The sequence below is a fragment of the Salmo trutta genome, chromosome 19 (genome assembly GCF_901001165.1).
Source record: "Salmo trutta chromosome 19, fSalTru1.1, whole genome shotgun sequence".
NCBI lineage: Eukaryota > Metazoa > Chordata > Actinopteri > Salmoniformes > Salmonidae > Salmo > Salmo trutta.
The window spans coordinates 32,945,005-32,965,280 of record NC_042975.1 but is presented as its reverse complement, the minus strand read 5'-3'; the positions used below and the strand labels follow the sequence as shown (position 1 = coordinate 32,965,280).

The following is a 20,276-nucleotide window of genomic DNA, read 5'->3' as shown; positions in this document are numbered from 1 at the left end:
AGTGCTGACTAGTGATGGGAAGGTCGGCTCTTTTTACTGACTCAGTTTGTGACCAAGCAAGTATAGTGTAGAGAATCATTGTACTATCTAAACTGCTGTGAATTATATTTTCCATAACCAAAAATATTGCGTTTTCAGTTGTTTGAAGTTGGTGTACTAAACCGAATGTAAAAGACGCAAAAATACTTCAGCACTGGAAGCATAGAAATAGTGCAGATCTACTGCTTCTTAGAGTTGCTTTCAATTAGTGACAGATCTAGAATTCACATTTCTATGTGAATTTGGTCGGTCGCCCAAAAAGTGACATTGCCGCTTTAAAGATTTGTCTATCTATGGCAGTGGATAAAAATGCAGAAGTGTTTGTGCTGAAACACCACAAGCACACTAATAAACCAGAAGGGCTGAATGAATTAAACTTTAGCTCACAGTAAATATGGAACTGTACGTTTCACAAGTTCACAAACTCTGCAGGGAAATGCAGTAGCATGCAGTTTGCAATGACACCACTAGATGTCAGCACTTGTATTGAGTAAATTCAATATAGTGCTTTACAACAGTCAAAGGTCATGTAAAGAAACACTTTATGGCAAGCATGCTTATGCAAGCACTTGCTAGCTGTTTATTATGAAATTATATATATATATTATATTATAAATGTTTTGTTACTGAAACCATAATCTAAATTACACTGTTATGCAGTACAAAATGTATTGGCTATATATTTCAACTGCAAATGGCATGTGCTGGGGACTGAAAATGTTCATGCAGGAAAATACACTTGCCTCAATGGTTTTAGTCACAAACGTTCTAACTATCTAGCTAACAATCTTATCTCTTCATGAATGCAAGCACATGGCCTGAATGATAGATCTGTGCCAACTGTCTTGTTTTTTGTAGATTGCATGTTTCGGAAAACTAACTGCACTTTAATGAGCAAGCCTTCCTTCATGACCTTTCCTTTGTAAGTTGGTATAGAATCAGCATGATCCCCTCTGTCGAATACGCTTGGACCTTCTTTTTCAATATTGTTAACACACACGCCCCAATAAAGAAAATGAGAATTAGAAACAGGTTCAGCCCCTTGTTTGACCGTGATCGGGCAGACTTACTCCACCTCAAGAATTCCATTTGGCGAAAGGCTCGGTACACGCATACTCAGGCTGACTGGCTCTCGTTCAGATAAATTAGAAATAAGTGCACTCGGGCAATCCGGAAGGCCAAGTGAGTTACTTTTAAGGAGCAGTTCTCTCTCTGTGGGTCTAATCCTAAGAAGTTCTGGAAAAGGGTTAAAGACCTAGAGAATAAACCCGCCTCCCCACAGCTGCCCATGTCCCTTAATGTTGATTATGTGGTTGTTACTGACAAGGAGCACATGGCTCAGCTCTTTAATCACAACTTCATTAAGTCAGGATTCCTATTTGACTCAGCCATTCCTCCTTGCCCGTCCAACATTTCCTCATCTCCCACCCCTTCTAATGCAACTAGCCCCAGTGCTCCTCACTCCTTTTTTTAAAATTCTGAACTGCCTCTTGAGATGGTTTAACTGATAAAATGGCAGCATTTCTACTGTGGAGAGACCAGAACAACAGAGTTCCTCAGAGAATAATTTGAGACAGGTTGAATCATGGTGAGTTTTATGATGAGTTTTCAAGGAGATACCGCTTCTCCAAGGACTCTGTAATGCAACTGGAAAGAAAGGTTGGACCAACCATTAAGCATGGGAGCGATAGGAACGAGGCTGTACCCCCACTACTTCAGCTTCTGGTGGCCCTACGGTCCTATGCAACTAGATGTTTCCAGATGGTGGATGGGGATCTTTTTGGACTCCACAAGCAACCGTCAGCAGGATTGTAGTCAGTGTCCAGTGCTATTGCCGGTCTGAAGAATCAGTACATGAGGTTCAACCCTACAGAGGAAACACCAGCTGGATTTTTACTGGAGAGCTAGATTCCCAGGTGTACTAGGGACAATAGACTACACACATTCCTGTTTGTAGTAGCTCTTTTGGTAAATTTAGGACCTCAATCTGCAGTAGATTTTTCTCTCTCCAGCTCCAAAACGTCAATATGAGCTTGGTTCATGTCAGTTCTGGGTCGTTTGCTTGGCCTGTCTGCTGTTTTTGCTGCTGGTGAAAGATCCAGGCAGTGCTGTTTCTCTACGACACAGGGTGTCAGCTCAACTAAAGGAAAGAAAGAAAATGAACTCATTATTAGTAGGCTATTTACGTGCCATTTTGTACAACAATTGAATTGGGGCTTATGATATGCCCAGCCTTGGTACGAATGATGATGTTATGCAACATGCTGTGACGGGACTGATAACGTTAACATTGTAGTGAAGTAGCATTAACGTTAGTTTTAACATGCATTATAGTCATTGATATTTACCAGTTATTTATGCTTACTAAATATTGGTGGGTGGAGTTGTTCGTCGTCATCATAGGAGTTAAGGAGAGGGGCAAACGGCTGAGGAATCATCTCGCATATCTTCTGGGTGATGGGATCCAATTCCCCTGAATGAGGCTCCCCTCCGGTCTGAAATAGCCCCTCTCCTCTCCTCTGCCACATCCTTTTTGGCTTTGGCTTTTAAGTTTTTCCAGCACTCCATCCGATTTGGGTCCCTCTTCTCTTTAATCCGTGTCGATCCATTGAATCTGTCGCATAATATGGCCCAGGTGTCTTCCCTCTTTTTGACAGTCGTGTTTGTCTTTTTATACTAGTACTTGCAAATAACGGATTTTATTTCAAATCAGCCAACCATGACAACCTTTCACGATGGAGTTTCAGTAGTTCTACATAGTTATTATTTCATCAAGGGACAGCAACTTTGGCCTCATTTGTGAAGTAGGCTAGCTACTTCGTTTCAACTCACGAAATACCTCATATATTGGTGTAACATGTCACTAATCATAGTTTAAAACCGTTCATCTGGATCAGTAAATCTATGATTTTAAATTAAGTGGTGCCGGACATCTGCTTAATTATAAACCTAGATTTACAAAACCTAGATTAACTCTAATCCTAGATTAATTTAAACCATGTTGGTGCATCCCACCCTAAAGGTCCTAAATTATGTCACAATTGCCCTTGATTCTAAGCAATGTTGTTCTGCTATTTTTATTGACTTGGCCAAAGCTTTTGATACAGTAGGTCATTCCATTCTTGTGGGCCAGCTAAGGAGTGTTGGTGTCTCTGAGGGGTCATTGGCCTGGTTTGCTAACTACTTCAAGGGGGCAGTGTATAAAGTCAGAACATCTCAGCCACTGCCTGTCACCAAGGGAGTATCCCAAGGCTCGGTCTTAGGCCCCACGCGCTTCTCAATTTACATCAACAGCATAGCTCTGGCAATAGGAAGCTCTCTCATCCATTTATATGCAGATGATAGTCTTATACTCAGCTGGCACCTCCCCGGATTTTGTCTTAAACGCTCTACAACAAAGCTTTCTTAGTGTCCAACAAGCTTTCTCTGCCCTTAACCTTGTTCTGAACACTTCTAAAACAATGATCATGTGGTTTGGTAAGAATGCCCCTCTCCCCACCGGTGTGATTACAATTTCTGAGAGTTTAGAGCTTGAGGTAGTCACCTCATACAAGTACTTGGGAGGATGGCTAGACAGTACACTGTCCTTCTCTCAGCACATATCAAAGCTGCAGGCTAAGGTTAAATCTAGACTTGGTTTCCCCTATCGTAATCGCTCCTCTTTCACCCCAGCTGCCAAACTAACCCTGATTCAGATGACCTTCCTACCCATGCTAGATTACGGAGACATAATTTATAGATTGGCAGGTAAGGGTGCTCTCGAGCGGCTAGATGTTCTTTACCATTCGGCCATCAGATTTTCCACCAATGCCACTTATAGGACACATCACTGCACTCTATACTTCTCTCTAAACTTGTCATCTCTGTATACCCGTTGCAAGACCCACTGCTTGATGCTTATTTATAAAACCCTCTTAGGCCTCACTCCCCCCTATCTGAGATATCTACTGCAGCCCTCATCCTCCACATACAACACCCATTCTGCCAGTCACATTCTCTTAAAAAACCTGTTGAGGCCAGGGGGCAGGATCTTATCCCGGTATTGGGATTCATTGTCATGTGACCATGGCGGGGAATTCAAAACTGCAAGAGTAATCATTTCAAATAATCAAATAATCAACTATTTTCCTCCATTTGAAAGATATATCTCCTAAATCTAACCACGCTGTCCGATTTTCAGAGGCTTTACGGAGAATGCATAAAGTTAGGTTATGTGAGGAGAGTACATTGACAATAGCTGTGTGTAATGTTTAGCCAATTCAAAGAAGGGCATCAACAGACAGAAAACTAGCTAGAATTATGCACTTACCTTTGACAATCTGCATCAGATGACACTCATAGGACATTATGTTAGACAATACATGCATTTTTAGTTCCATCAAGTTCATATTTATATCCAAAAACAGCATTTACAGTCGCGGTGAAATTCAGAATTTTTTTCGGCTCGAATGCTCCCAGTGAATCCAGCATTACAAATCACGGAATTACTATTCGAAAACATTGGTAAATTATAATATTGTCATTCAAAGAATAATATATTATCATCTCGTAATTGCTACCGAATGGCCAGATCTCAAAATAACTTTACTGGGAAATCACATTTTGCTATAAACTGGGTACTATGCTAACAACATAAGCTAAGCTATAAGCTAAGCTAAGCTAAACCGTTAGCATTAGCATCATCTAATATCGATAATAACATTCTAAATATCCCCTTACCTTTGATTATCTCCATCAGAAGGCGCTGCCAGCGATCCCAGGTCCAGAACAAATGTGGTTTCTTTTGACAAAGTTCATAATTTATGTCCAAATAGTTAGCGTTCAGTAGGCTCCCACAAAATGAGGTGGGCAGTGTAAAGTCACGCCGAAAAGCTAAAAAAAACCTAGTAAATAATCTATTTATGTTTGTTCAAACATGTCAAACGTTGTTTAGCATTAATCTTTTGGTCCATTTTTAACGTGAAACATCAGTAAACATCAGTAATATTTTCACACAACCTATCAAGTGTCTAGAATAAACGATTATGACAAAGACACTCTTCTCAGATTCATGCGCAGGCGCAAAAAATGAAGTGATGACGTGTCAACTTGTAAGCTTTCTAATTCGGTCTGTATTCATGACAGATGCTTCCAACAACTTTCTAAAGATCGTTGACATCTAGTGGAAGCAGTAGGAGTTGCGAACTGAATCCTTTCTCACTGTGGTATCTGTAAAACAATGACACTAAATAGTACAGTCACAAAATTCTCATTTTTTAAAATCTATTTTTCACAGGTTTTTGCCTGCAATATGAGTTTTGTTATACTTACAGACACCATTCAAACTGTTTTAGAAAATTCAGAGTGTTTTCTATCCGAATGTGTTAATAATATGCATATCCTAGCTTCTGAGTTGGTGTAGGAGGCAGTTAAAAATGGGCACATATTTTTTTCAAAATTCTCAATACTGCCCCCGTGGCCCGTAGAGGTTAAAGGTTCCCACAGCGCACACGTCCCTGGTTCGCTCCTCTTTTCAGTTCGCTGTAGCTAGCGTCTGGAACGAGTTGCAAAAAACACTCAAACTGGTCAGTTTATCGCCATCTCTTCATTCAAAGACTCAATCATGGACACTTACTGACAGTTGTGGCTGCTTTGCGTGATGTATTGTTGTCTCTACCTTCTTGCCCTTTGTGCTGTTGTCTGTACCCAATAATGTTTGTACCATGTTTTGTGCTGCTGTCGTGTTGTTGCTACCATGTTGTCATGTTGTGTTGCTACCATGCTGTGTTGTCTTAGGCCTATCTTTATGTAGTGTTGTGGTGTCTCTCTTGTTGTGATTTGTGTTTTATTTATATATATACACTGCTCAAAAAAATAAAGGGAACACTTAAACAACACAATGTAACTCCAAGTCAATCACACTTCTGTGAAATCAAACTGTCCACTTAGGAAGCAACACTGATTGACAATAAATTTCACATGCTGTTGTGCAAATGGAATAGTCAACAGGTGGAAATGATAGGCAATTAGCAAGACACCCCCAATAAAGGAGTGGTTCTGCAGGTGGGGACCACAGACCACTTCTCAGTTCCCATGCTTCCTGGCTGATGTTTTGGTCACTTTTGAATGCTGGCGGTGCTTTCACTCTAGTGGTAGCATGAGACGGAGTCTACAACCCACACAAGTGGCTCAGGTAGTGCAGCTCACCCAGGATGGCACATCAATGCGAGCTGTGGCAAGAAGGTTTGCTGTGGCAAGAAGGTTTGCTGTGTCTGTCAGCGTAGTGTCCAGAGCATGGAGGCGCTACCAGGAGACAGGCCAGCACATCAGGAGACGTGGAGGAGGCCGTAGGAGGGCAACAACCCAGCAGCAGGACCGCTACCTCCGCCTTTGTGCAAGGAGGAGCAGGAGAAGCACTGCCAGAGCCCTGCAAAATGACCTCCAGCAGGCCACAAATGTGTCTGCTCAAATGGTCAGAAACAGACTCCATGAGGGTGGTGTGAGGGCCCGACTTCCACAGGTGGGGGTTGTGCTTACAGCCCAACACTGTGCAGGACGTTTGGCATTTGCCAGAGAACACCAAGATTGGCAAATTCGCCACTGGCGCCCTGTGCTCTTCACAGATGAAAGCAGGTTCACACTGAGCACGTGACAGACGTGACAGAGTCTGGAGATGCCGTGGAGAACGTTCTGCTGCCTGCAACATCCTCCAGCATGACCGGTTTGGCGGTGGGTCAGTCATGGTGTGGGGTGGCATTTCTTTGGGGGGCCGCACAGCCCTCCATGTGCTCGCCAGAGGTAGCCTGACTGCCATTAGGTACCGAGATGAGATCCTCAGACCCCTTGTGAGACCATATGCTGGTGCGGTTGGCCCTGGGTTCCTCCTAATGCAAGACAATGCTAGACCTCATGTGGCTGGAGTGTGTCAGCAGTTCCTGCAAGAGGAAGGCATTGATGCTATGGACTGGCCCGCCCGTTCCCCAGACCTGAATCCAATTGAGCACATCTGTGACATCATGTCTCACTCCATCCACCAACGCCACGTTGCACCACAGACTGTCCAGGAGTTGGCGGATGCTTTAGTCCAGGTCTGGGAGGAGATCCCTCAGGAGACCATCCGCCACCTCATCAGGAGCATGCCCAGGCGTTGTAGGGAGGTCATACAGGCACGTGGAGGCCACACACACTACTGAGCCTCATTTTGACTTGTTTTAAGGACATTACATCAAAGTTGGATCAGCCTGTAGTGTGATTTTCCACTTTAATTTTGAGTGTGACTCCAAATCCAGACCTCCATGGGTTGATAAATTGGATTGCCATTGATTATTTTTGTGTGATTTTGTTGTCAGCACATTCAACTATGTAAAGAAAAAAAGTATTTAATAAGATTATTTCTTTCATTCAGATCTAGGATGTGTTGTTTAAGTGTTCCCTTTATTTTTTTGAGCAGTATATATTGCCTCTTGGTAGGCCATCATTGTAAATAACCATTTGTTCTTAACTGACTTGCCTAGTTAAAGAAATAAAAAATAATAAATAAACTGTGCCTATACAAGCTATTGACATGTTGAGGGTTGACTTTTGCCGTTATGATAATTCCAGGGAACCGTGTCGGACTCCAGACATCATTAATATTTGGACATGGACATTATTAAATGGCTATATTCTTTGTTCTCTCTCTTTATCATTTCAGTAAGCTAGCTACCAATATATCAATTATCTAAATTGCTTAGTTATACAGTATCAGTCAAAAGTTTGTGCACCTACTCATTCCAGGGTTTTTTCTTTATTTTTACTTTTTCCTACATTGTATAATAATACTTTTTTTAAAATCTATTTTGAATTCAGGCTGTAACACAACAATGTGGAATATGTCAAGGGGTATGAATACTTTCTGAAGGCACTGTAAATTATTGTGCAACATCATGGGTAAGCTCTGGCTATTGTCTTTCAGCTCTAAACTCTAATTTTTTAAATAAATAAATGTTTACTGGTGTGGGTGTTTTTAACAAAATTTGAAATATATATTTTAATAGACCAAAGTATCACCTATCACACCATATAAAGGAACAACTTAATACTTTTTTCAGAAAATGTAAATGACTGGATTTATGTCAACTCCGTCAGACATCATAAAAGACATTCATTTTTATAATTATTGATTGTTTAGATTATTAAAATATATAATACAAATCTTTTTTTTTTTTTTTTTACTATTAAGTTATTAATAGCCCAGGGTTAATTTTGTTAGAATTTTGGCATGTTTTTCTACATTTAGAACATAAAATATTTATAATGCAAGCATTATCCCTTAGGTCTAGCACAGCAAATACTTCAATTGTTTAAGCATATGTTGCAGAACAGTGATTACAATATGTTTTTCAGAATATTCACAAAAACATTTATCTTAAGGGGGTTAGCCATCAGTGATGGAGTTGACGACACTCAAAACAGACATTTTTGTCTCTAAAAATACAAGTTCAATACAAACGTTTGTAAAATATGGACAATTATTCATTTTAGAATCCCCAATAAAAACAACTATTCTCAGATATTTCAGTACTCTGACAGTTTAAATCTTACGGAGTTGATATTTTACAGAGTTGACCAATTAATAAAATAAAATCTTCATTCAGTTGTTACACACAGTAGCAATTTAGTTTTCCCTCAGTTGCTTTATGATTCCTGATTTAATTTAGGATTTTAGACAAATTTGACAGAGTAAACCAAATCTCCGATCACATCTTTTAGGAATCAAAGTTTTGAGAGAAGTATTATTTAAAGTAACAGAGGGCTATTGCAAGAAACTACATATGATAATTGTTCAATTAAAATACATTTTTAGCCTTTTTATTGTAACATTTTTTTGGGAGAGTTTTGGAAATTGGGATGCTTTGCTCCTGACAAGGGCATTTCCAGGCATAGAGTCGGCATGGACGTTTATAATATCTAAAGTATTGAGAATATCCAAAACAAATATTTTCCCTTAAATGTACATTTTTAAGCACAAATAATAAAACTAAAGCTAAACAATATTAAGCTTCCCTGCTGGGCAAGGATTGTCCTGACTTCCTGAGAATCCCTGAGCTAATTTCCTGCTATTCTACAAATTTTGCCCTGAGGCGGAGAGACAATCTTAAAATGTTAAAGCTAATTTCCTGTAATTCTGACTTGTTAATATACTATCTATTGAGGCCTAACATCCAGGGGGACAAAGAAAAACATTTTGGGTGGTGTGGGCTGCGGGAGGGTGTGCTACGCCAGTGCTAAACGTCTTTTTCTTCTCTATGCTGCCTGCAGCAGGATCTATTTTCCTGCACGCACATATGATAGACAGTTGGTCGGAGCATGTCTCCGGAGCTGCTCAGCCTGAGGAGCACGTATTAAGCCTACTGTATTCATGGGGGCCAGCAGGTCAAATGAACAACTAAAATCAACAAGTCCTGAAAAATACGAATCATGACTGACCAGTCAGTAAAAAGTTGTTCAATAAGAACCAATAATTTGCGATCTGCACATCACTAGTGCTGGCCTGGTTACACATCCACCATAGTTTCTGGAACTGTAAAAATAACATTTCCAGACCAGTGTAGTTTGGGCATGGTGCAGATCGGCACAACAGTGTAAAAATTATATTAGACAGACTAGATTTTGCTTGCCTGTAGTAGTGTATCTCATGTTGGTTGTTGGTTTGTGTGTGGTTCCTCCAGCTCCACAGCAGGACCCAGAGTACATGGAGCAGCCGTCCCCCACAGACTACTCCAAGCACCTGCAGGAGGACACAGAGAGGGCCATCTCCAAGGCTGCAGCCGAGCAGCAGGAGGAGAGGAGCCCTGAGGGACTGCTTACTGCAGTAAGACCATATAGCATAGCACATAACACACACACACACACATACTCCACCTCTTACACACACACACACACACACACACACACACGCTATACAACTGCTCCTTCTACGCTCACTTCAAAGAACCACGTAGGCCTACCACTCAACCCTAGTAAAGTTATTTTCACCCTTTTTTCTCTTTCTGTTTAACTTCGCCCTCCATGCTTCTTTCTCTCTGTCTGTCTGTCACTCTGTCTGTGTCACTCTGTCTGTGTCACTCTGTCTGTGTCACTCTGTCTGTGTCACTCTGTCTGTGTCTCTCTGTCTGTGTCTCTCTGTCTGTGTCTCTCTGTCTGTGTCTCTCTGTCTGTGTCTCTCTGTCTGTGTCTCTCTGTCTGTGTCTCTCTGTCTGTGTCTCTCTGTCTGTGTCTCTCTGTCTGTGTCTCTCTGTCTGTGTCTCTCTGTCTGTGTCTCTCTGTCTGTGTCACTCTGTCTGTGTCACTCTGTCTGTGTCACTCTGTCTGTGTCTCTCTGTCTGTGTCTCTCTGTCTCTGTCTCTCTGTCTCTCTGTCTCTCTGTCTGTCTGTCTCTGTCTGTCTGTCTCTGTCTGTCTCTCTGTGTGTGTCTGTCTCTGTCTGTCTCTCTCTCTCTCCACCCACAGTCCAGTGGGGAGAGTGTCTCCCCACGCCCTCCCCCCCAGCCCGAGATCAAGGTGAGCCCTGAAGCCCCTCCTTCTGACCCCCCTGTGAAGGATAAGCCGTATGGCCGTATGGTAGAGGTGGCCATCCCCCAGGTGGGAAGCTTTGTCGTGGGGTGGGGGGGTAACAAGTGATGAGGTAGTGCTCAACACTCAGCTCACTCAGCTGACTTCTTTGGTGTGCTAAAAAGTCTCTTGCATGTTGATGATTAGGATGAGATGTTCTCCTCTTGGCTCTCCTACAGGCTTTTCACACCTCAGTACATCTTAATTCAGAGAAGTTTTCAAACCAGAGTGAGTCATGGTTAGCTCAGGGCAAGTCACAGTTGCCATTTTCAACCAAACCTCTTGGCAGACCAAGATAGGCTGCTATATTAGACTACAGGCAGTGTACTATCCTAGAAGATGACACTAGCCTTGGGCTAGCTATAAAAATATATTGTATGAAAAGCCTATCCCTGTCAAGCCTACTTGCATCTTGCAACAGAAGCACTCTACTCTACACAGAAGCCTCTGATTCTCAGAGATATTTGGACAGGAACTTCACCTAAACAGCGACTCAATTGCCTAGAGTGTTTATTTTTGCTGCTGAGAAATAAACTGAATCTCAGGAGCAAATGTTAAATGTAAATGTCTTACTGTTTCTAACATCCTTTTTGATTCATACAAGTATGTATCATATAAACGTGTTGGGATGGAAAAATACAAGCTTAATGTAACTGCATTGTCTCACTGCTCCTATCAATAAATGTGTTGGTTTTGCTTGGTTTGGCATTTACAAGAGAGTCTGGCGAAAAATGTTGTCAAAGTGCTGTAGTATAATCAATGTTTAATTTCTATGCCCTTAAATAGACCAAAGACTGTCTGCTTACTGTACCACACTAGGACTGTATAGGTCTGTCTGTAGAGACTGTCTTTACCATAAGGACCTCGACCTTCACAGGGCTGCCTTTCACAGAGACTGTCCTTCACATGCCAATTTATTTTAAAGCATCCATTGTGTCCTTCACATGACGAGCTGTGTGTTTACCTTACATTAGTAGAGTGACTCTACTGGTACATACAGTACCAGTCAAAAGTTTGGACACACCTACTCATTCAAGGGTTTTTCTTTATTTTTACTATTGTCTACATTGTATTATAATAGTGAAGACATCAAAACTATGAAATAACAGACATGGATTCATGTAGTAAACAAAAAAGTGTTAGAAGAATCTAAAATATATTTTGATTTGTTTAAGTAGCCACCCTTTGCCTTGATGACAGCTTTGAACAAGCTTGGCATTCTCTCAACCAGCTTCACCTGGAATGCTTTTCCCAACTGTCTTGAAGGAGTTCCCACATATGCTGAGTACTTGTTGGCTGCTTTTCCTTCACTCTGCGGTCCAACTCATCCCAAACCATCTCAATTGGGTTGAGGTCGGGTGATTGTGGAGGCCAGGTCATCTGATGCAGCACTCCATCACTCTCCTTGGTCAAATAGCCCTTACACGGTCCGGAGGTGTGTTGGGTCATTGTCCTGTTGAAAAACAAATGTATCACTAAGTGCAAACCAGATGGGATGGCGTATCGCTGCAGAATGCTGTGATAGCCATGCTGGTTAAGTGTGCCTTGAATTATGAATTAATCACAGACAGTGTCACCAGCAAAGCGCCCCCAAACCATCACACCTCCTCCTCCATGCTTCATGGTGGGAACCACACGTGCGGAGATCATCCATTCACCTACTCTGCGTCTCACAAAGACACAGTGGTTGGAACCAAAAATCTCCAATTTGGACTCATCGGACCAAAGGACAGATTTCCACCGGTCTAATGTCCATTGCTCATATTTCTTGGCCCAAGCAAGTCTCTTCTTCTTATTGGTGTCCTTTAGTAGTGGTTTCTTTGCAGCAATTTGACCATAAAGGCCTGATTTCAAGCAGTCTCCTCTGAAGAGTTGATGTTGAGATGTGTCTGTTACTTTAACTCTGTGAAGCATTTATTTGGGCTGCAATCTGAGGTGCAGTTAACTCTAATGAACTTATCCTCTGCAGCAGAGGTAACTCTGGGTCTTCCTCTCCTGTGGCGGTCCTCATGAGAGCCAGTTTCATAACGCTTAATGGGTTTTGTGACTGCACTTGAAACTTTCAAAGTTCTTGAAATTTTCCGGATTGACTGACCTTCATGTTTTAAAGTAATGATGGACTGTTTCTCTTTGCTTCTTTGGCGCATGTGTATTAGGCGCATGTGACAAGTAAAATTGTATTTGATATTTGAGCTGTTCTTGCCATAATATGGACTTGGTATTTTACCAAATAGGGCTATCTTCTGTATACCACCCCTACCTTGTCACAACACAACTAATTGGCTCAAACAAATTAAGAAGGATAGAAATTCCACAAATTAACTTTTAACAAGGCACACCTGTTAATTGAAATGCATTTTAGGTGACTACCTCATGAAGCTGGTTGAGAGAATACCATGTGTGTGCAAAGCTGTCATCAAGGCAAAGGGTGGCTACTTTGAAGAATCTCAAATATAAAATAACACTTTTTTTTTGGTTACTACATGATTCCATATGTGTTATTTTACTGTTTTGGTGTCTTCACTATTATTCTACAATGTAGAAAATAGTACAATTTTAAGAAAAACCCTGGAATGATAGGTGTGTCCAAACTTTTGACTGTATGCATGGTCTGCTGACTGATGTATGGTAGTGCTCACATAGTGCTGTACCAGAAAAGTGTATTATTTTCGGGGCTTGCTGGGCTCGTTCAATTCTAAGGGGATTTATTTTCTACTATTGTAACATGCTTCCACTTCCTTGGGTACTGCAGGCCATGATGACTCCAAACATGCAGGGTATTATAATGTCCATTGGCAAAGCAAGGACTGTGTTTGAAAAGCTTGGGCCTGAAGCGGCCTTCTTCAAGGTACATTCCGATCTCATTTCTCTTTCACACCTTTATTCAATCCTGTGATGCTGTACTTCTACCGCCTCTCAACAACCATCCTCCCATCCCGTTTTACCTAGCATTTCACTAGTTCTGTCTTTTTGAGTCAGTTGTTCTCATCAAAAGCATCCTACAGAAATTAGACTTGGTGTCACATGGACAATGAGGTTCATTTGAACAAAGAGAACTTGAATCAACTCTTTGAGTTTTGTTTACAAGGATGAGGAGGATGATGATGATCTTGACACCTCTTACATGGAGACGATGGTTTTGTCTTCTGCTGCTGCAGATGTTTATCAATGTTCTAATCTAGGCCTACTCTGAAGTTCTAATGTTAGTTTGACCTATCAAAGTCCATTCACCCCATGCTCGATCTATGTGTGTCAGGCCATTAAGGTGGAGTACACCCGTCTGCTGAGGTTTGCCCAGGAGGACACGGCCCCAGGGAGTGACTACCGGCTGCAGCACGTCATCGTCTACTTCATCCAGAACCAGGCCCCCAAGAAGATTCTGGAGAGAACCCTCCTCATGCAGTTTGCCGACCGAAACCTGGGTTTTAACGAACGGTATTTATGGGTTAAACCACCAAAACTTGTTTCCTGTAACTCCAATTTGGTTAATTTTAGAATTATGAGTCTGTCCTATCTTTCTTTGGTAAAACAAAAAAGAAAACACCAGTTTATTACCTCTGAACTTAACAAATTCACCAGCAGAGGGTAGCCATGATCCACTTTCATCAGTGAATAGATTTTCCTCTATTCTGAGCAGGTATAATTAATCAATAAAGCCAGAGGGGGTGTGGCATATGTCCAATATATCAATGCTTAGGGCTGTTCCTATGTACGATACATCACTTAGCCGTGGTATATTGGCCATATACCACAAATCTGAGGTGCCTCATTGCTATTATAAACTGGTTACCAATGTAACAGTAAAAATAAATGTTTTGTCATACCCGTGATATACAGTCTGATATACTATGACTTTCAGCCAATCAGCATCCAGGAGTTAAACTACCCAGTTTATATTAAGATTTCTTTGTTGCATGTGGCCTCAATCAGAAGCTCTGGAGAGGAGGAGTGTGTGGTTCAGTAATAGTGTTTCTCTGCAGTAAGCAGTCATTCATGGGGCCTGTGTGTCGTGGCCCCAGGACCACTGTGTACTGTTTCATCTCCAGGAGTAGCTAGTTCCTCACCAGTATGATTCATCACCCTTTCTCTTCTCTTTCCTTTTGCTTTCTCTCTTTTGCTTTCCCTTTCTCCTCATTCCCCCCCTCTCAGGTGTAAGAGCATTATGAAGGTGGCCCGTGCCAAACTAGACCTCATTAAGCCAGAGGAGATCAACATGGAGGAATATGAGGTCAGCATTCTGAAACACTCCGGTTTCCTTTCAAATCCTTTCAAGCTCTTTCTCATGAACTCTGTTCCCTACAATGTTCACAGATGTGGCATCAGGAATACAGGAATTTCCGCGAGACAACAATCTTCCTGATGATTGGCTTGGAGCTGTTCCAGAAGAAAAGGTGAGACTGCCAATTGGCTGGACTGTTGTCACGTTCTTCTCTTCACGAACCAGAGCTTTTATTTCCAGCCTTCATATCTTACAGCAAACAAATGGGAACTCACATTGCCCAACCATTTCAGTATAGAAAACATTTAAAATGTAGATTAAAATGCTCTCTAGATTATTGTATTATTAGTAGAAGCACCTGATAGTGCAGCCTTTGTTAAGCATGGGAACTTCCTAAAGTCACCTGTAGAGGGCAGCAAGTCCCTGAACACCCCCCCATCCTTACATCTGGAGCGAAGTCAGTCTGGCATAGATCAAGATGGTTGTTCATGTACTTGGTTGTTTCTTCTGTTAATTCTCCCTCCAATACATCTGTTTTAAATCTTCTTAATGAAAAAGGCCTGACTGTTCCAGCTCTACTATCCCTTGTAGTCACAGCTAAAACTGATTTTATATGTCCTCTGCCTCTCTATGGCAGCATTTACACAGGTAGCCAGCCCAATTCTGACCTTTTTTTTTTTTACTTTTTTGACCTATCAGATCAGCTCTGAAAAAGATGTGAAAAGATCTGATGTGATTGGTCAAAAGACCAATTAGTGGAAAAACTGAATTGGGCCGCCTGTGTAAAAGCAGCCCCTGTGGTTACATTTTAGGTTAAATTTGTTCCACCCTGATTCTACTATAATGTATCTGACTGTGTCTGTTTCTTTGTAGCTTTGTGGAGGCATTGATGTACCTGATCTACTCATACCAGTACAACAGAGAGCTGTTGGTCAAAGGGTTGTACCGAGGTCACGACGATGAGCTCATAGGGCTCTACCGCAGAGAGTGTCTGCTGGTGAGACAACCCTCGCCCTGACATCACTCACAATCATACAACAACTGAACCACTGTTCTTTTGGAAGTCTGTCAGTTGATCTTATTTAGTTAGTTCACGTAAGATGTGATATGATTTTTCTTATGCTTCAGCAGATTTTGCATTTGGTGCATACAATTTCTAAAGAGTCAGTTTCACCCTAAATGTGAGGAAAGTGGTCAAAGTTAGTCCATTGTATTTTAAAGATCATCACGTTTCCAAACAAATCAATAGGTCACAGTGGAAGTAGTTCAAGTCATTCCCTTTGAAAAATGAACACCACTATCCTCTGTCTCATCAGCAAGTCTCTCTGTCTCTGAGCACCTAACTCATTTGTGCCGTCCCGCTGGTCACAGTGACTAATGTCGAACAAGACTATCCCTCCACCCCATAATCTCTAGAATTGATGCAGGCTTGTTCCTGTTCTAGCTGAGATATTTCATTGGCTTTTTTTATTTCCCATAAAAATTCCCACAGAACTTTTCTCAACAGATGCTGCAGTGCCTTCAGAAAGTATTCACACCTCTTTACTTTTTCAAAATGTTGTCTTATAGCCTGAATTTAAAATGGATTAAATTGAGATTGTCACTGGCCGACACACAATACCTCATGTCAACATGGAATTATGTTTTTTAGAAATGTTTACAAATTGATTAAAAATGAAAAGCTGAAATGTCTTGAGTCAATAAGTATTCAATCCCTTTGTTATGGCAAGCCTACATACGTTCAGTAGTAAAAATGTGCTAAACAAGTCACATAATTTGCATAGACTCTGTGTGCAATAATAGTGTTTAACATGATTTTTGAATGACTACTTACTCTCTGTACCCCACACATACAATTATCTGTAAGGTCGAGCAGAGAATTTCAAACACAGATTCGACCACAAAGACCAGGGAGGTTTTCTAATTCCTCACAAAACACAGGACCCAAAACACAGAAAAAAGCAGACATTGAATATCCCTTTGGGCATAGTAAAGTTATTAATTACACTTTGGCTGGTGTATCAATACATCCAGTCACTATAAAGATACAGGTGTCCTTCCTAACTCAGTTGCCGGAGAGGAAGGAAACTGCTCAGGGATTTCACCATGAGGCCATTGGTGACTTTAAAAAAAGTTATATGGCTGTGATAAGAGAAAACGGAGGATGGATCAGCATCGTAATTTAGGTTAGTGTTTTGCAGTAAACTTACTAGTTCTACAGAGTGAAAAGAAGGAAGCCTGTACAGAATTAAAATATTCCAAAACATGCATCCTGTGTGCAATAATGCACTAAAGTAAAACTGCAAAAAATGTGGCAAAGAAATTAACTTAATGTCCTGAATACAAAGTGTTATGTTTGTGGAAAATCCCACACAACATATCATGAGTACAACTCTTAATATTTTCAAGCATGGTGGTGGTTGCATCATGTTATGGGTATGCTTGTCATTGGCAAGGACTAGGGAGGTTTGTTTAGGGTATAAAGAAACAGAATAGAGCTAAAATAGGCAAAATCCTAGAGGAAAACCTGGTTCTGTCTGCTTTCCAACAGACACTGGGAGACAAATTCACCTTTCAAAATAATAACCTAAAACACAAGGCCAAATATACACTGGTGTTGCTTCCCAAAACAACATAGTTGCTTAGTTACAGTTTCTGCAAGATTTCAAAATGTCTGTCTAGCGATGATCAGAGTTTTAACAAGTTTTTAAAAGGATCATGTACAAATATTGTATGTTCCAGATGTGCAAAGCTCTTATACTTACCCAGAAAGACTCACAGCTGTAATCGCAGCCAAAGGTGATTCTAACATGTATTCACTCAGGGGTGTGAATACTTAAGTAAATGAGATATTTAATTTTCAATAAATTTGCAAAAATGTCTAAAAACATCTTTTCGCTTTGTCATTATGGGGTATTGTGTGTAGATGTGAGAAAATACATCTATTTAATCCATTTTGAATTCAGGCTGTAACAAAATGTGGAATAAGTCAAGTGGTATGAATACTTTCTGAGGGCTCTGTATTTGTTTGGAGGAAAAATCAGTTTAATATTCTGATCAGACTACAGTTTCATTTTGTTTACTATCCCATCTCCAAGCTGTGTCCTGGTTCTATCTGTTAGGGCTTAGATGGAATGATTCCCCGGTCGGTCGGATCAGGCTGTGACTGGTCTTGTCTGAACCGAGAGAGGGAGAGACCCTGTTCCTCCTCGTCGGCCCTGTTGCTGCTCCTGCACTCAGTAACCTTACACCGGCATTGTGCTCTTAATGTAATCATCCAAGTGGGAATAGGAAGCAGGAGGCCCAGCGAGTGTAAACACATTACCGTGAGACACGGCTGTGTCCTGAGCGAACCTCTGCTCTCTCCGTCAGGGCTCTGTTACAGTTGGAGTTATAGCCGCCATCTCAGATCTCTGGCCAGAACGAACCCCTGCCTCCCTGCTCGGGCCCACTCTCTCAAGCCCTGCTGTTTACCTTTTGCCCTGTTTTAATTGAAAACACTGCTAACATTGACACAGTTAATGTACTGGGATCTTTTGTGAGTCCCCACCGCCTGCCTCTGTGTAAGGTCTTTTCCACAGCTAAGGTCAGGGAGTTTGTGTCTGCATCAGAGCAGGACTTGGCTAAGGAGAACAGAGCGAAGTGTCTGCATCACCTAGTACGTCACTGCCCACAACAGTACCACAGGCCTTGTGAACATCCTCTGATATTGACAGTGTGGATAGATGACTACCAGATAGTGGTAATGCAAATGGTCTGTGACTTACCTGGGCTGCAGCCTTTCATACAGAGGTGGTCTCGAATGTAAATACATATACAGTGGGGGGACAAAGTATTTGATCCCCTGCTGATTTTGTACGTTTGCCCACTGATAAAGAAAGGATCAGTCTATAATTTTAATGGTAGGTTTATTTGAACAGTGAGAGACAGAATAACAACAAAAATATCCAGAAAAACGCATGTCAAAAATGTTATACATTGATTTGCATTTTAATGAGGGAAATAAATATTTGACCCCCTCTCAATCAGAAAGATTTCTGGCTCCCAGGTGTCTTTTATACAGGTAACGAGCTGAGATTAGGAGCACACTCTTAAAGGGAGTTCTCCTAATCTCAGTTTGTTACCTGTATAAAAGACACCTGTCCACAGAAGCAATCAATCAATCAGATTCCAAACTCTCCACCATGGCCAAGACCAAAGAGCTCTCCAAGGATGTCAAGGACAAGATTGTAGACCTACACAAGGCTGGAATGGGCTACAAGACCATCGCCAAGCAGCTTGGTGAGAAGGTGACAACATTTGGTGCGATTATTCGCAAATGGAAGAAACACAAAAGAACTGTCAATATCCCTCGGCCTGGGGCTCCATGCAAGATCTCACCTCGTGGGGTTGCAATGATCATGAGGTGAGGAACTAGGAAACCTCATGAGGTGAGGAATCAGCCCAGAACTACACGGGAGGATCTTGTCAATGATCTCAAGGCAGCTGGGACCATAGTCACCAAGAAAACAATTGGTAACACACTACGCCGTGAAGGACTGAAATCCTGCAGCGCCCACAAGGTCCCCCTGCTCAAGAATACATATACATGTCCGTCTGAAGTTTGCCAATGAACATCTGAATGATTCAGAGGACAACTAGTGAAAGTGTTGTGGTCAGATGAGACCAAAATGGAGCTCTTTGGCATCAACTCAACTCGCCGTGTTTGGAGGAGGAGGAATGCTGCCTATGACCCCAAGAACACCATCTCCACCGTCAAACATGGAGGTGGAAACATTATGCTTTGGGGGTGTTTTTCTGCTAAGGGGACAGGACAACTTCACCGCATCAAAGGGACGATGGACGGGGCCATGTACCGTCAAATCTTGGGTGACAACATCCTTCCCTCAGCCAGGGCATTGAAACTGGGTCGTGGATGGGTATTCCAGCATGACAATGACCCAAAACACACGGCCAAGGCAACAAAGGAGTGGCTCAAGAAGTACATTAAGGTCCTGGAGTGGCCTAGCCAGTCTCCAGACCTTAATCCCATAGAAAATCTGTGGAGGGATCTGAAGGTTCGAGTTGCCAAACGTCAGCCTCGAAACCTTAATGACTTGGAGAAGATCTGCAAAGAGGAGTGGGACAAAATCCCTCCTGAGATGTGTGCAAACCTGGTGGCCAACTATAAGAAACGTCTGACGTCTGTGATTGCCAACAAGGGTTTTGCCACCAAGTACTAAGTCATGTTTTGCAGAGGGGTCAAATACTTATTTCCCTCATTATAATGCAAATAATTTTATAACATTTTTGACATGCGTTTTTCTGGATTTTTTTGTTGTTATTCTGTCTCTCACTGTTTAAATAAACCTACCATTAAAATGATAGACTGATCATTTCTTTGTAAGTGGGCAAACGTACAAAATCAGCAGGGGATCAAATACTTTTTCCCCCCACTGTACATTAGC

General features: G+C 41.6%; 1 protein-coding gene across 5 annotated transcripts in view; it reads left to right on the top strand.

Moving 5' to 3' along the window:
• LOC115154364 (ubiquitin carboxyl-terminal hydrolase 25) overlaps nt 1-20,276 on the top strand; it is a 72,743-nt gene that overhangs the window by 43,407 nt on the left and 9,060 nt on the right. For 2 of the 5 annotated variants that reach the window (XM_029700524.1, XM_029700523.1), the window contains exons 18-24: nt 9,729-9,871; nt 10,509-10,640; nt 13,363-13,458; nt 13,867-14,045; nt 14,760-14,838; nt 14,922-15,001; nt 15,703-15,826. In XM_029700524.1, the coding sequence (XP_029556384.1) occupies nt 9,729-9,871; nt 10,509-10,640; nt 13,363-13,458; nt 13,867-14,045; nt 14,760-14,838; nt 14,922-15,001; nt 15,703-15,826 (833 nt within the window). The remainder of the gene's footprint in view (nt 1-9,728; nt 9,872-10,508; nt 10,641-13,362; nt 13,459-13,866; nt 14,046-14,759; nt 14,839-14,921; nt 15,002-15,702; nt 15,827-20,276) is intronic. The other 3 variants (XM_029700525.1, XM_029700526.1, XM_029700527.1) reach the window with 3 other exon arrangements.